General features: G+C 44.8%; 1 protein-coding gene across 1 annotated transcript in view; it reads left to right on the top strand.

Annotated features, from left to right (window-relative positions):
* The window catches only part of slgA (proline dehydrogenase slgA), a 174,193-nt gene that overhangs the window by 72,197 nt on the left and 84,012 nt on the right, over window positions 1-17,984 (top strand). The window contains exon 2 of the mRNA XM_077655754.1: window positions 15,323-15,531. Within this exon, the coding sequence (XP_077511880.1) occupies window positions 15,323-15,531 (209 nt within the window). The remainder of the gene's footprint in view (window positions 1-15,322; window positions 15,532-17,984) is intronic.

The raw sequence follows: 17,984 nt of genomic DNA, 5'->3' as shown, positions 1-17,984 counted from the left end.
ACACTCAAAAGAGAAGCACATTCACAAATGTAACTGTATACAATGCTAAACAAAATTTTCCTTCATGAACACCCCATTGGCTTCAAAAGCCTCTTTGATGCACAGCAGGAGACAGTAGCCTGGAAGTGAAGGGCTTGTCAGGATGTATGCTATGTATACAAAAGAGGCTGTCACGAATAGAAAGCAAGGAAGGCACGGAGGATTGCTGTTTAACACAAGTGCTGATTACAGAATGTATCTGACTGCATCAGCATTATTAACAGGAGATAATTTTTCAGAAACAAGACAGCCACCTGGCACTGGTGGAATCGAAATGCATGACCTGTGCTTGTTGCGTGCAGTGCTAGGCCAACCAAAATAGGGTGGTGGCTGCTTTGCCTTCTACCTCAAGTGGTTGAGCACCACACGTAACAATTGCAGGTCGTGGGTGTGGATCCCACCAAAACCACTTGGTTGTTCTTTCTACTTTGTGCTAAATCATCTCCATCTGAGTGACCATGCGACTGACTCCCTCCTTTCATCAACATGAGCATAAAATACATTCCTCTATGCTTTCTTTACTTAACTCATTGCTTGATTCTTTTGCATATTTAAGCACTAAGCAGTTTGTTTAAAACATTTCAGCAAGAACATTTCACTTATGCAAAAAAATCTGACAGTTCTGTACACAAAAAAATGACAGTATTTGTGGGCCTGAGGCTGGAAGAGTCTGCGGCCACTTAGCTTTATGCTGTGCCACTGCTACTGGTCCTGGCACTGCTTTCATTCATTACGAATGCCCTCCCTGTCTTGGGCCCCCATAAGCCATCGTGTGACCGATTGGGGCTAGTGTTGCATCTGGAATGCCGCTTCGTGCACAACCTGGAACACCATATGCAGGCTCAAAGGAAAATTGTACTGACGCACATACATACAGTACAATTGCGTTCGCAAACACTCATGCATATTACACTAGGCTGAGTAGGCTTTTGAAAAGAGGCAACTTTATGCCTGGCAAAAAAGTTGCAGATAAAATTACATAATGTGACAGCAAAGTGCAGAATAGAAGTGACGTGCACGAAGGTTTCAGTTCATCTGATTATCTTCAAAGATGAGCATGAGTACAGCGCTCACAAGCATAATTACAAGCATGCATTCTGCATAAGCCTACCTGCATAAGCCCGGATACTGGGGAAAGCATCAGGAGCGACCCATACAACGTGTCTGCTAATATGCAAGTATATACGATGCATAAATCATGTCTTGTTCTCCGCATACACGCGGTGAATATTTTTTTTTTCCTTGCTATTTCGGTTTCAACAGCTAAAATGTACTTGTAATATCACTGCTTGCACTTTAGGTCGCGTGAGGGGAAAACATAACGAAAAACGCGGCATCTTCGAACAAAAAAAAATAGGTAAATTGAGCACTTTTTTTTTTTCGCCATAACTAGACATAGAACATTCAAAAGTCTTTATAAAAAATTGGCAGTGCTTTCAGTGCTTATTAGTCCAGTCAAAGGAAGCTGGTTCTACTCAGTTATTGTTCTGGGAAAATAAGAATATTTGTACAAGCTTGCTCTGGCATGATAAGGCGTTAAGGACTGGGCGTGATGATGTCTCGTTAATCGCGTCACTAGTGGTTTTAAGTAAGTGTCCGGGCTCATTGATAACTTGTTATTTTTCAACAAAAAGAGAAATTTTATTCGCAAAAGCTTTCTTCGAGTGCTATGCCATTAACATTCATTAAAGTTGTAAGGGAATCGGCAGTGCAGAATTTACAAAAAATAAAATGAACTGCTTTCCGCTGAATCATTTCTAATGCATGGATATTAGTTTTAGTGAAAGGATCCCACACTGTACAGGCATATTCTAATTTTGGTCTAATGATTGATGTATAAGCTAAAAGCTTAGGTGCGGAAGGGGCTCGTTTTAATTTATAGCTAAGAAAACACAGTTTAAGGAAAAATGATGCACAGATGTTAGAAATGTGAGCATTCCAACTTAAGGTATTAGTTGTTGTTACACCATGGTACTTGTACTGCGTTATTTCTGATAGACACCGTGATGATAGGCGGTACTGATAAGATAGACTGTTTTTTGTTAGTTATTCTCATGAAAACTGTTTTTTCAGCATTTAGTTTCATATCGTGTCTGCAACACCAATCGTTAATGCTGTTGAGGTTAGAGTTAAGCACTACTTGGTCCTCCGGAAGAGATTGGAAGCTGGCAGAGTGGGTGAGGGAACAAACGCGTGTTAATGACATCCTAGTCGAAATCACGAGAAAGAAATGGGCTTGGGCAGGGCATGTAATGCGAAGGCAAGATAACCGCTGGTCCTTAAGGGTAACCGAGTGGATTCCAAAAGAAGGCGGCAGAAAGTTAGGTGGGCGGATGAGATTAAGAAGTTTGCAGGCATAGGGTGGCTGCAGCTGGCAAAGGACAGGGTTAATTGGAGAGACATGGGAGAGGCCTTTGCCCTGCAGTGGGTGCAGTAAGGGGGATGATGATGATGATCCTCCGTAGTTTAAATTTCCGTGAATAAAGCGCAGTCATCCGCGAACAGCCTAATTTGAACTGGTTCTGTGATAACGTTAACAATATCGTTTATATAGATAAGAAATAATAACGGGCCAAGGACTCTTCCCTGAGGGACTGCAGATGTTACAGGGAGGAAGTGCGAGGAGTGACCACCAACATAACCAAATTGGGTTCTGTCAGTGAGGTATGCGGTAATCCATTTGAATAAGAAAGAAGGTAGACCAGCGAATTTGAGTTTGCAAATTAGTTTGTTATGTGAAACAAGACCAAACGCTTTCGTAAAATCTAAAAAATTTACACCTACTTGGCCTGATCTATCGAGGATTTCTGCAAAGCTGTGCGCAACTGAAGTTAATTGAGTTACAGATGAGTAACCTTTCCTAAAACCATGCTAAAGTGGAGTTAGAAAACCTTTGTTATTTAGAAATTCAGTTACGTAATTGGCAATGATGTGTTCTAACATTTTACAACATGACGATAGCAATGAAATGGGGCGATAATTCTGGAGGAGGGTGGAGTTGCCTTTTATGAGCACAGGGACTATGCGAGCCGCTCGCCAGTCAGAAGGAAGGTTTGCCGATGAAATGGACGCTCAGAAAATAACGACTAAGAACTTTGACATTTCAGCGTAACGGTGCAGGAATACATTGGGGATGTTATCTGGTCCTGGAGACGAACGTAGTTTATGTTCATAAGCATTGCACAGACACCAGGCAAAGACACCAAGTCACACTGATCGTCGTTTTGTTGGAGGACATTGCTTTGCGCATGTCCGACTGGAATGGAAAAAGCACTCTGGAAATATTCATTAAAATGATTTGTGATGAGCCCCGCAGGGGGGTGCCTGCAGCTTGCAGGCGTCGCGACGGTGAGTGGCGACACCGCGGGTTCCCGAGCATCCGCAGGGACATCCCCGCAAGGGGATGATGGTGAACTGTGCATCACCACGGACCCGAGCACCCGCGCCTCGCCGTGCGTGGCATCGCCGTGTCCGGGGAAAAGGGGATCCTGGTGGTTGAGCCGATGCCGAGCGTTTGGACCCTTAAGGCCCCTTGGAGGAGGCAACACACCACTTTGGCCCCAGCTTCCTGCAGACGGCACCTCCGGCCTGACCCGACCGGGGGGAATCGGCAGTCGCCTTTTCCTATCCTCCTCTCCATCTTTCACTTTCCTATCTCTGTCTCACAACTCTTCTATATCCTACTCACTTCTTGGTTTTTCCTGTTTTCCTGGCGGCGAGGGTTAACCTTGTGTGACCAACTACCCTGAGTTGAGTCATATTTGGTTATAGTTAAGGTGTACAGCTGGCGTGGGCAGGACTTGCTTTCAAGTTCCTGTCCCGTCCCCTTGTTGGACTCCATGGTGGGTGGCTGGCACCATGACTGAAAAACTTCATTTTTTATGGCTCCCCCCCTTTCAAAACCCGATCGCTCTCTCAAGAGAGGGCGGAACGAAGCAGCTGATTTTTTCTCAAAAAAGAGACAAACATTTTCAAAGTTCCACGTAATCCACAGTGAAAGTGACAGAATACAGGCAAGAATAATATCCCCATTCCTTGTGTCAAAATGCTTAACCGATACCTTGGGCCCTGGCTACAAGGTCTCAAAAATGTCCAGCGGTGACCTACTTCTTGAGCTGCGCGACAGCATCCAGTGTTCAAAACTCTCCAACATTGCGTCTATAGGGGACATCTCTGTCTCTGTAACCCCCCACCGATCTCTAAACACAGTCCGAGGTGTAATCTCGGAATCAGACTTTATCCATATCACAGAAGCTGAAATGCTTGAAGGGCTTACCGACCAGAATGTAATCGATGTTCACCGAATCAAGATCCGCAGGGATAACAAAGAAATAGATACCAAACACATGGTCCTCACATTTAATACCAGTACCTTGCCCGAAACGATCGAAGTTGGATACTTGAAAGTCAACGTCAGACATTATATACCCAATCCCCGCCGATGTTTCAACTGTCAAAAGTTTGGCCACGGCTCACAAAGTTGCCGCGGCCGCAAAACCTGCGCGAAATGCGCTTCGAAAGACCAGCATTCTGAAGAATGTGACGCAGCACTGCGCTGCGCAAACTGCGAAGGAGACCATGCAGCGTACTCCAGGGCATGTCCGTCCTGGAAAAAAGAAAAGGAAATAATTACCATAAAGGCAAAAGAAAACATTTCATTCAAAGAAGCAAGGAGGCGTTTTGCGCTTACGAACACCTTCTCTTTCACAGCAAAACCCAACTTCGCTGATGTGGTGCGCGGGGGCGTAGCACCACACAGCTCTACGGCACCTGCCGAGGCTGCTTTCACAGAGCCAGTGGCAGGGCCATCCACGCCCCAGGCAGGGACAGCGAAGGCTGCTCTGCCACCCTCAAAGCAGGGAGCGCCGGTCCATGGGTCGGCATCCCGCAGGACCTCCCCCCGTCGGGAGAGGCCTGAAACTAACACAACCGCGGGCCCTCCGCGGTTCTCCAGCACTTCCGTTGAGGTGATGGATACAGCACCCACTCCGCCTCCACTACAGAGGCGGAACAGCTCTCTTGAGCGGAAAAAAGACAGGCCCCTCATAACGGGCCCACCTCATAAGTAAATCTCCTTTTATTTTCACTCAAAAACACAAGCATGGCTTTTTTAATTCAATGGAATTGCAGAGGACTTATGCGGAATTATAGTGACATAACACATATTTTAGGGTCAATGTTACCCATAGTTTTATGTCTTCAGGAGACCAATCTTGGTCCACAACATGTACATATCCTGAAACATTATCAAACTTTTAGACGCGATCGCGAGCAGGCAAATCGACTTTCAGGAGGCGTCGCAATTGTCATCCAAAGCGGTGTCCCTGCTCGAGAAATCAAGCTCAATACAAAACTTGAGGCGGTTGCAGTCAGCATCGTCAGCTATAAAACACTAACAATCTGTTCCGTATACATTCCTCCACATTTTACACTAACAGTCCATGATCTAGAAGAATTGATAGATGAACTTCCAGAGCCATATCTGGTAGTTGGGGATTTTAACGCTCACTCCCCTTTTTGGGGAAGCGAGCGCTGCGACTCTAGGGGGCAAACAATAGAAGATTTTATCCTCTCAAATAACATCTGTCTTTTAAATACAGGAAAAGCAACTTATTGTTGCCCAAGCTCGGCAAAAATGAGCTTTCTCGATTTAGCTTTCGCATCACCATCGCTTTTTACCGATTTTAAATGGGATGTTTTAAATGACCCTCTGGGAAGTGATCACCTTCCTATTATCATCAGCCTCTCATCGTCTACTGCAGTCATCCCCACAAGACCACGGCGCTGGAAACTTCACCTCGCCGACTGGTCACTTTTTACAGCAAGTGCCACACTAGAAAAAGAATTTTGTGAAGATCTCAGCATAGACGAAATTAATGGAAAATTTACTACATGCATAATATCGGCCGCTACACTAGCCATACCACAAACAACAGGACTCGTACACAAAAAACATAAAGTATGGTGGACACAAGAATGCACATTGGCAAAAAAACAACAAAATAAAGCTTGGGGCTCTCTGCGTCGGTATCCCGCAGCGGAGAACTTGATAGCCTTTAAGAGGGCCAAGGCCAGAGCGCGATTCGTTCGGAGAAACGCCGAGAAATCCTCGTGGCAGAAATATGTGTCCTCTATAAACAGCTCAATAACCTCAAAAAAAAATGTGGGAAAAAGTTCGAAGATTCAGTAGTGACCATACCCCTTTCACACTTCCTCTATTGACTACACCCGGGACACAAACATCATTAGAAGAACAGGCCAACATACTAGGTGAGCATTTTGCTGAAGTTTCCAGTTCGTCCAATTACACAAACACGTTCCAGAAGCACAAAGCAATAGCAGAAAAACAAAAACTTCCATTTGCAGCAGGTATGAACGAGGACTACAATCAACCCATCACACTCCATGAATTGATTAAGGCATTATCTTCTGGTAAAAAGACAGCAACAGGCCCAGATAATGTGCATTACGCTATGCTTGCCCATCTCTCTGAGGCTGCCGTGCAGGCATTGTTGAACTTCTTTAACAAAATATGGATGACTGGCAGAATACCTGAGGAGTGGAAGAAAGCAATAATAGTACCTTTTCTGAAACCCGGAAAACAACCAACAAGTCCTAACAATTACAGACCGATAGCCCTCACTAGCTGCATCGCTAAATCTTTCGAAAGCATAGTAAACATTAGACTGACGTTCACACTTGAATCTCGTCGACTCTTAGATTTACATCAATGTGGATTTAAGAAAGCATGCTCGACCACTGATCACCTTGTCCGCCTAGAAAACACCATCCGAGAGGCGTTCATCCACAAACAGCACTGTATCGGTGTCTTCTTCGATTTGGAGAAGGCATATGATACCGCGTGGAAGTTCGGCATCCTCCATGACCTAGCAGATCTAGGGATCCGCGGCAGGATGCTGAACTGCTTGAACGACTTCCTGACTAACCGCACATTCAGAGTCCGTCTGGGAGCAACTCTATCAACGACATTCACCCAAGAGAATGGCGTACCCCAGGGATGCATTTTAAGTACGACACTCTTTATAGTAAAAATGAATTCTTTGGCCAAAGTAATACCTAAGTCCGTAATGTATTCAGTTTATGTAGATGACATACAGATAGCATACACTTCATCCAACATACTGTCCTGCGAGAGACAAATACAAATCACACTAAATAAACTGGCTGCTTGGGCAGAGAAAAATGGATTCAAGTTCTCCCCTGAGAAAACAATAGCTGTTTTATTCTCATTACGACGAGGCCTACAGGTCGATCCCAATCTATGCTTGAATCAAACCACACTGCCAGTCAAACAGGAACATAAATTTTTAGGCGTCACTTTTGACAAGAAACTTACATTTCTGTCACACATTAACAACCTGAAAAAGAAAGCATCCCAAGCCCTCAATGTATTAAAGGTACTCTCGCGAAAACGGTGGGGGTCCGATAGAGCATGCCTATTGCAAATATATCGCTCTTTGGTGCGCTCCAAGCTGGACTACGGGTGTGTGGTATATGGTTCGGCAAGAGCATCCTACTTGAAACGACTGGACCCTGTTCATAATCTTGGTTTGCGCCTATCAACTGGAGCTTATAGAACATCCCCGGTAAAGAGTCTTTACGTTGAAGCTAATGAGCCCACACTAGAGGATAGAAGAGTCACACTAACATGCACGTACATCCTAAAAACCCGTTCTCTCCCTAAACATCTCTGCTATCCCATTGTTACCAAGTGCCCATCTAGGAGATTATTCAATAATAAACCACATTTTATCAGGCCACTAATAATGCGCTTTGAAGATAAATGTGAAGACTTAGCAGTGCTGGACGCCCTACCTAATATTGCACAAAGACATGAATATCTACCACCATGGTACAGCCTTCCTTCAGTGTGTAACTTCACATTGACACACGTAAACAAAGAGAAAATACCACACGAGCACATACTGCAAGAGTTCTTTGCATTACAAGAAAAATATGACACTTGCACCGAATTTTACACTGATGGCTCAAAAACAGAAAGTCATGTCGGAAGTGCAGTAATTCAAGGAACAAAAGAAAAAATGATACGATTACCACAGTATGCATCGGTATTTACTGCGGAATGTTATGCCATCTTTATAGCTGTAGAACAAATAGTAAAACAAAACATAAAAAATAGCATCATTTACACCGATTCACTGAGTATGCTAAAAGCGCTGCATTCTACAAACGCTGCTGAACCCATAATAGGAAAAATCATACATAACATAGTTAAAATTACAAAGCAAAAACATAACATCATATTCTGCTGGGTCCCTAGCCATGTTGGAATTTTAGGTAATGAGAGAGCAGATGCTTGCGCAGCACAAGCTAGAATTGGCCATATAAAACAAGTTAACATACCACAGAGGGATTTTTCTAAATTACTGCACAGTAAACTCAGGAATAAGTGGCAGATTGCATGGGACGAACAAACAAACAACAAACTACATTCTATAAAGCCTGTTTTGGGAGAATGGAGATCATGTACACATCAGGAGCGTTTCATAGAAGTTATTTTGTGTCGACTACGCATTGGACACACACACCTTACTCAGAACTTCTTACTGACAAAAAAAGGCAAACCTCTCTGCGAAATGTGTGGCGATGAACTCACGGTAAACCACATTTTAATTGTATGCAAAGAACTGGAACAACTGAGGAAAAATTATTTCACAACATTGTACAATGAATACATCCCACTACACCCCATGTTACTTTTAGGAGATCAAGCACTGGTTGATTTTTCCAGCATTTTTAAATTTCTCAGAGAAGCCAATGTTTTATACAAACTTTAGATATAAAAAGCGTAACCTTTAACAAAAGCTCTTACCGTGTGTTTGGCGCATCATAGCCTCAGTTGCTTTTGCGCCATTAAAATCAATGTAACTAACTAACTAACTGATTTGTGATGACTTGCTTGTCGTGAGTGATAGCACCGTCATGCAGTATTTGATCTACTGGCTCTACTGATAAATGACCCCAAAATTTATCAGGCTTTTGCTTTATAAAGTTAGGCAAAGTAACCTGAAAATAGTGCCGCCAAGTGCGGCCCGTGTACGATCAATGATGCGCTGGCAGGCGCCACTCCGTTTCAAATGTTTGAGTTTCCTTTTGGTTTGTAAGATACATCGTATAATCCAAGGTGTTGGTTTTGTACGCTTCCTGATTTTGTTTGGGATAAAATTGTTGAGACAATGACTGCATATCTCCTTAAACTGGTGCCATAGTACAGTGACGTCAGACCCATGAAAATCACTTACTCGAAGATCAAGATAGTCCAGCACACTTTCGTTGCTTCTGCGTGAAAAATCTTTCACAGCTTCAGGTTGTACGGACAGGAAGTCGCGTGAAACATTGAAAACACATGAAAAGCACACCATTTTGTGATCAGATATGCCAGGATCAACAGTCACTTCAAAATTTTCATTTGAACGGTTAACAAAAACTAGATCCAGTACAGAACTAGTGGTGTCAGTAATACGAGTAGGCTCGTTGACTACTTGTATTATGTTCTTAGCAAGCATTATGTCAAACATATACTTAGAATGACTGTTGTGCAAAACTGTCAAGGGGTGGTTTGTTCCAAATAGTGCCAGGCAGGTTGAAATCCCCTGTCAGTATTATTTTGTTGTGAGTAAATGTAGCCATATGTTCATACAAACTATTCATAAAGGGGGGTGAGAATTGGGTGCTCTATATACAGCAAATAACAAAGTACTCTGCCCCAAAAAATTGACTTTAAGGTGACACTGTCGTGATTGTCATCATCATCATCATCATTAGCATTACTACACCCACTGCAGGGCAAAGGCCTCTCCCATGTCTCTCCAATTAACCCTATCCTTTGCCAGCTGCATCCACCCTTTGCCTGCAAACTTCTTAATCTCATCCGCCCACCTAATCTTCTGCCGCCCCATGCTACACTTACTTTCTCTTGGAATATCCACTCCGTTACCCTTAAGGACCAGCGGTTATGTTGCCTTCGCATTACATGCCCTGCCCAAGCCCATTTCTTTCTCTTGATTTTGACTAGGATGTCATTAACCCGTGTTTGTTCCCTCACCCACTCTGCCCGCTTCCGATCTCTTAACGTTACACCTATCATTTTTCTTTCCATGGCTCACTGCGTTGTCCTTAACTTAAGCTGAACTCTTTTCGTTAGCCTCCACATTTCTGCCCCGTAGGTGAGTAGCGGTAAGATTATGCTGTTGTACACTTTCCTCTTGAGGGAAATTGGTAAACTGCCATTCATGATCTGCGAGAATTTGCCATATGCGCTCCACCCAATTCTTATCCTTCTAGTTATCTCCCTCTCATGATCCGGATCAGCTGTCACTACCTGCCCTAAGTAGACGTATTCCGTCACAATTTCTAGGCTCTCGCTGCCAATTGTGAACTGTTGTTCCCTTGCTAGGGTGTTGAACATTACCTTGGTTTTCTGCATGTTAATTTTTAGACCCATCGATCTGCTCTGCCTGTCTAACTCATTGATCATGATTTGCATTTCACCTCCTGAGTGACTCAGCAAGGCAATGTCATCAGCAAATCACAGATTATTTATCGTGATTATCAATCTGTTGTAAAATAAATGCAGACAATGGCTTTTTTACTAGAACGGCAACTCCGCCCCCTCTTGACTCTCGATCACGGCGAAATACGCGAAAAGTGCTAGGAAAAACATCGTCATCAATATCGTTGTGTAGCCAAGTTTCCGTTACTACCACTATAAGTGGGTTATATTCTAAGCAAATAGCTTCCAGTTTTTCACTTTTGTTCACGATGCTTCGCGCATTTAAATTCAGCAGGCGTAGGTCTTTGACTTGCTTGTTTTACACGTCATTGATTAGGCGAGTTGTTTTCAGTTCTGGCCAGCTTAACTCTTCCTTTTTTATTGTCATCCCATATGAAGATATTTTTTCCGATCTTCAGTTTGTCATTGACTAAAGACACTTTTTCTTTCAGCAGTCTTTCTTCCTTAGCGCTTTCCCAGAGAAGTTTTCGCTTCCTGAGCGTGTCTCGAGAATAGTCGTTCTGCACCGATATTTTTACACCTTTTAGCTTATGACAATTATTCAGCACTTCTTGCTTTTCGTTGTAATTCTGTAAAAATATGATTACTGGTCGGTTGCCACTGCCTCTTCCTAGCCTATGAATCCTGCCAACTCAAGTGCAATTTACATTAAGTATCGTAGAAAAAAGGTCGGTGATAACTTTCGTTTTTAATGCAGTGGCGTCCTCATCTTCATCTTCCTTAAGGCCGAAAATAACTAAGTTTGAGCGCATACTTCGATCCTCCATTTCTGTAACCTTCGCCTGAAGAAAGTTGACTGTTTTTTTCAGGCTGTCCACAACGGCTGCTCGCTTTTCCAGCTCCGTATACCTGAGATTCATATCGGAAATAAGTTTTCCCATCTCCGTTTGCTCCGTCCTAAGTGCAGCTATCTCATCTATCAGTTTATTTTGTCCTAGCAGCAGCTTTTGTAGGAGTTCAGTAGTACTGGCGTCGTCTAGATCGGTATTAGGGTTTGTTTCGACGTCTCCGCATAAAAGCAAAGTGCATACGCAGTAAACATTATGCACTGAACAAAGGAGCTGTTTGGGGTTTGGCACGACCAGAAGACAGCGAGAGTCGCTTTTTATGGCAGAATAATAGCTACCAACCTGCACAAGGCAGCAGAAAGGATTCTGTAGCCACATGCTGACGCTGTGTCCGCCGAGCCCACTGAAGCAGGAACTTGCTGGCCGGTCTTTTAAAGGCAGCTCTGACGAAGTCACGTCTCCGAAAGGTGGCGCTGCAGATGTGACGTCACAGGGCGCGTAGTAAGGATGTCCATGTGCCGATGACGTGGTTGAAGCAATGCTGCATGCGTGCCCTAATGATGGATGAGGTTGCGCATACGCTCCGGTCAGACCAAGGAAGATAACCTGCACAAAGCAGCAGAAAGGATTCTGAAGCCACATGCTGACGCTTGGTCCGCCGAGCCCACTCACTCACGCCCAATCACTCAGACTCTTACAGCCTGCCCTAGAACCCGCAATAACTATTAAGAGATATTGTCGCGAGACCTGGAACAGAAACAGCTTGTGAGAACAAATTGTTTCTCTAGTGTAGCCGAATACCATGCGCACGTAGCCAATTAAAATTATGGATGTGCGTGCATAAGTCTCCACGTGGTATCCTTTTACTCATGTCTTGTGCACCATCATGCACCATCACAAAAAGGCAGCACAATAAAAATTTGGCACCTCCTTTAATTAAACCTCACATGCTGTTAAGTGGCTCCTCAATGCATGTCGCGACATGAAACAACCTGCCATCCGTGACAGTGGCGCTTTAGCACTGACAAAACAGTGCGCACGCATCTCCATTTAGGTCAAATAATATCTGAACACTTCGCGGCCACAAAGTAACTATAACGGGAGCATGGAACACGGTTGAGATGACGCTTGCAAACCTAATTCGTAACTAGCATCAGATAAGAGAGGCATGGAATATTCACAGTACATCAACACGCAACTTTATTAATAATGCCCGTGGAAGGCATTATACTGTTCATCACAAATGGTAGTTCCTGCAACAGCGTGTTAGAATAATCATCGCTTACCTGAAGTTGTGAGACACCGGAATGGGATCGCTTGCTTACGAGTTCAAGTAAGCCCGCAAAACTTTCGCCACTTCCGTGCCACGTCCCTGCACTTCCATCGAGCGGCCGTGCCCGTGCTCACTGGCCATCAAGAGCAAACAAAGACTTCTGAAATGCCTACACAACAGTTAATCGCTGCCACCACTGCAATGCAGTGCCACCATCAGAATTTAACAAGTTCATGGGTAAAAATAACAGCATCGAGATAAAAAAATGTGCAGTGAAGTGACTTCCATCTGCGCGCCGAGGCCACAGCTGTGCTGCCATCTTTAGAACTGGTGAAACCCGTTTTCGCTTTCTTCTCTCTGCTAGAGCACCCAGGGAAAGGGAGCGCACTGAGGAGGCCCTGCTGGATGGCAGGGACACGAACAGTGTGATAATGTCAGTCGTCTGAGGTTAGGAAATCTCGGCTTTCTGCTCGCGCTAGCCTAGCTGCCATTTATCGAAAATGGAAATCACTAATAGTAACTTCTCATGCTATTTGCATTTACTTCTGATAGCTTTGCTATCTTCTGAACACATTTCATCTAGTGGGAACTTCGGTTTCTAAATTATGATGTATGTAGTTCCCGCTGAAGATCTCAGATTTTTTAAACAGCCAGTCTTTAAAACACCACGTCAGTAACTCACAGAGAATCGGCGACATGCGCTGGTTGCAAGCTGTTCGAGATATGGGAACACTCGGCCAGCCGCGCAGGCCCAACCAACAGCTGGCCTCTCGGGCCGATCAGCAGTGGCCCTCTTGGCGTCTGGTTGGCCTAAATGACTTGTCCGGAGTCGGTGACCAAGTTAATGCCAATGTGCCTGGCTCATGTCCCGTGCATTTGCCAAGATGGGCGAGCCAATTAAATATGCATCGCGTCATAAGCCGAGCATGGACCGATGGTCGGCAGTTGGCCTTTTTTGCTTGGGACCTTTTATACTAGAGTGAACACTAGACTGGCAGCTGTACAAAATACATGAGAAATATTCGCAAAGCCTAATTTGCATTTTCTTTAATTTAGACATGAAAAAGAACAGACTTCAGCTTTTCACGATGTAGTAGTCATTTGGCCCAGTTACGATATATTTACTGGTTAAATCTGAATAGTAATATTATCACTCTATTACGAAGACCAACGCCAAACGACTAGCAGATGCGGCATGTAGATCAAGCTATACAAACACTATACAAACCAGAAAAGGTCATGTAGCACCATGTTGAGCGCACATCCACAGAACGAAGAATTTTCACGGATACTCCAAATCTAGGCCCTGCTGTTGGAGCCAGTGGCTCTTGCACGTTATGAAATATTCACTGAATTGTAACTCTGTGATGACACAAACGAGAAATGCAAATGAGCGGACTGCATTGCTAATACCTTCTATTAGGAAAACTTAATAGTCCACTCTGCAGTCTTTGTTGCGAACATTATGCAAACGTAGACTAGATTTTCTCAGGCACCATGACTGCGCGACATGTGCATGTCATGAAGGTTATACTTTCGTATATCTGAGAGAGAGACAAACCATTTGTGCATTACTCATAGCGTCTTGTGAGTCTTCGTGGGTGGAGTCCCTAGTCCAAGACTCCTGCGGTAGCTACGGCAGCTTGGGCCTGTTCGACCAGTGAAAGCTGATCATCGGGCTCCCGGCTGGACAGCGTTACCTCCTACTGCTCCTGTGTGGCACTGTGTATGACTGGGACTGCAGAGTTGTGGTGGCATCTCTATGTGGTGTGGTATATTTGAAAAACGTTCTTCCGGCTGTTACACATACTATCAAGACATGTAGTGTTTTGACCAATGGCTGTGCCCTAATTACGCATAACTGTAAAAATTTACCTGAAGTGGTTCGTGGTCTGTGGTGGCCCGGTGTAGGCCTGTGTTTGCTTGCGGTGGCCAACTATGGCTAGGCATTTGCCAGCGGTCTGTTATTTGCCTTTTGCCAATCATAGAATGACACAGCAGTGCGCCTGCCATTGTTCAACACTGACCCGAGCAAAATTTGGCCGAGCACATCAGCTACCAACTCAAGGCTGGCGAGTTACCAACCATCAGCTAATTTCTCGTGGGCAGTGCTGAAATGAGCAATGGCTCCCAAGAAAGTGCAGATAGTGGTTCCCATCGTATCCTGTGTGTCTCGCTGCACTCTTCACAGTTTCGAAGGTCACAAGCACAACCAAACACCACTCTGGTTGTCGCAGCACCGACATCACTAACACATGAAGGAACATGACACCAATGTGACTGTGACCAGTGCCGTAAAGCAGGCGAGAACACCCAAAGTAACGCAGCTGACGGAGTTCACGAAACACGCAAAGGAAGCGTGGCAGTTGCAAAATTAAAAAGGGATAGATAGAGACGTTATATCCTTTCAGAACCTTCTTGTGGTTAGTTCTTGTTTTTTACTACAGACGCTAGCGCCAGTTCCTCCTTCAGTTACATTCACAACGGACTGTGTACATAGTTGCGGCTTCCGCGGGGGTTTCTTCGATTATCTGGGACGGCTCGCGCTTTCCTCTCCATGGTGGAGGCATCGTGGTATGCCGGGGTTGTCGCTTATACAGCTGATGCAGTAAAAGAACTTTTTAGCAGAGAAATAAATTTCCCGTAACGTGTTTTGCTGATGTACAGCTGCTGCGGCTGGGTCAGCGTGTTCTGGGCCGGCGGCTGTTCCGGGCCCTGATGCGGAGCACCTTCTATGGTCACTTCGTGGGTGGCGAGTCTGCGACGGCCATCCAGCCCCTGTTGGAGCGCCTGCGTTCTTTCGGCGTCAAGTCCATACTGGACTACAGCGCCGAGGAGGACCTCTCCGAGCAGGAGGCCAAAGAGGCCGAGATGGCGTATGTGTACCATTGCGCTCCACTTGACTGCATAATTCGGGCTCTTTTAATAGCGGATAACGAAGACAAGAGCCAGCCTCCTCTTTTTCAATCGCTCCAACAAAGCCTGTCATTAGGAATAATTTTCCCAAGTAGCAACGCTCTTGTGGAAGCAACCATTGGAAGGGACCTCCGCTATAGTGAGCAGTTAAAAGCAACATAAAAATTTGTGCGCGGAGTTTTACCTTCATGCTAAAGCTCGGGGTTCAGATCAGTGCGGCCTTTTTGATATTCTGAGAAAAGTGAATCGCTACCGAAAACACTGGGCGAACCAGTGCGATTGGTTGAACGAGTCGGTTTGACGCTTTTCCTTTTTGAAATTTTAACATTTTTCCTGTGGAGGACTGTGATGTCTGCATCCCTAAAGATATTTTATACTACCATTACACATGCCTCTTAGTCCAGGGTTTGCCTTATTCCTTTCTGGCTATGAGAAGCATTTTGATTCAAGAAAATATGTGCTTGCGAAAAAAAAAGAAGTTTTAAAATATTACACTTCGGGACCCCTATGGGTCCCCTGGCATACCTATGGTTGCATCATTGTCTGTAACCTAGTGCCTACCTCGCACTTCGCCACTGGAATTGTTCCATGCCCGTCCGAAGCTGTCATTAATGCGAAAGCAGTATATGTCCCATTAGCATAAAAGCCGGCGATCGTCGCCATCCATGGCACGAAATTCGGATGATGTCAGAATGCTGGTGTACAAGGTCGCAGCACATGTAAGCGAAGTTGTATAGTCATGAATGATGTAAGATAACGTATGAAAGTCATGACTCATAGTCACAGTCATCCCGCAACATAGCATGACTCAACGCGTTAATGCTTTTGTGTTCCCATACGTAAGTAGTCTTGAGTGCCTTGCGAATTTTTGCGTTGTGTGGACGATTGGCTTTGTGTAATTCACCACAAGGATGCCAGACCGTTTCTGTACCATCTCTCTTTTCAGCCAGCAGTTCAGATTGCAATGGGTGAAGAAGTCACCGAAAGGATCATTTTTCTTGGCATCCTCATTCTCCGAACTCCCAACGCACTTGCTGCTACCATTTACCGAAAGCCTGCGGGCCTGGATTTTAACTCTGCCCACCTCTTGGTCAGTTCCAGTCCCAGTGTGCATTCTTCTGAGCAGAAGAAAGCCTGCCATGACAACTGCTGCTGCAAAGCCATGAGCAGTGCTCTCTGCAACCTGCGCATACAGCCCCGGTTCAGCAGCTTGTCTGCAATGGCCTGGAGCTGAGTACAGGGTCCACTGCAATAGCTATGCAGGGATTTAGGCAATTTTAGGAGCAGAATAAGAGAACTCCAGAATGACATCGACCAAGGCTGCACGTCCTCTGACGCCTTGCAGAACATGCAGAAGTGATTACTTACACCCCTGACTGGGGTAACACTGCAATCTTGGACACGGAGAAATCTTTATCACCACGTTTGCTTTTAGAATCTATTTACATCCAGACTACCAAGAATGTTATTAACAGGGTGAAGGGCAATCTCCTCGATATCTATGCCCACTCCACTATAAGAGGTGGCCCATTCCATCCATCCTCATTCAGAACAAGGTACATGTGGGGGTCCTTTGGTGAGTGTGTTTTCTTGAAACAACACACCTCTTCTACACCCTAGGCTTCATGACTCCTGATGTTTCAGCTCTGTCAAATGTAAGCTCTCAGAACTATATAGAGCAGCTGGTTCTACAGTAAAATCTCAATCATTCGGACTTCAACGGACCTGATAAAGCATTTGAATCGTCTGAAAGTTGTAAAATGATTGCCGTGGGAGCCAGATAGATGCTGCACACTGTCGTCTTCAGCAAAGAAAGATTTGGCATGCTAGCTGCTTTGTGTCAGGAGATGCAGATTTAATATTTTGTCGCAGGTAACCAAGTGAGCATGAAGCGTCCAAGCTAATTGTTCCAGTGTGTGTGACCCATGAAGGTGACAGTGTCAGTTGTCATCATCATCAGCAGCAGCCTGACCATGCCTACTGCAAGGCCCCTCCCATACCTCTCCAGTTAACCCTGTCCTTCTTTATTGCATCCGCCCTCCTAACCTTCTGCCGCCCTCTGCAACGCCTGCCTTCTCTTGGAATCCAATCCGTTAACCTTTAGGACCAGTGGTTATCTTGCCTTTGCAGTACATGCCCTACCCAATCCCATTCCTTCCTCTTGATTTCAACTAGGATGTCATTAACCTGCGGTTGTTCCCTCATCCACTCTGCCAGCTTCCTGTCTCTTAATGTTACACCTATCGTTTTTCTTTCCATGGCTCGCTGCGTTGTCCTTAACTTAAGCTGAACCCTTTTCGTTAGCCTCCACGTTTCTGCCCATGATGAATACTTGCGAAATGTATTTTTTCTTGAGTGATATTGTTGAAGTGCCATTTATGATCTGAGAGTAACCAGCTAAATGCTCCACCCC

The sequence above is a fragment of the Amblyomma americanum genome, chromosome 2 (assembly GCF_052857255.1).
Source record: "Amblyomma americanum isolate KBUSLIRL-KWMA chromosome 2, ASM5285725v1, whole genome shotgun sequence".
In the NCBI taxonomy this organism is placed as follows: domain Eukaryota; kingdom Metazoa; phylum Arthropoda; class Arachnida; order Ixodida; family Ixodidae; genus Amblyomma; species Amblyomma americanum.
The sequence above is the reverse complement of the archived record's forward strand: the minus strand, read 5'-3'. Positions and strand labels throughout refer to the sequence as shown.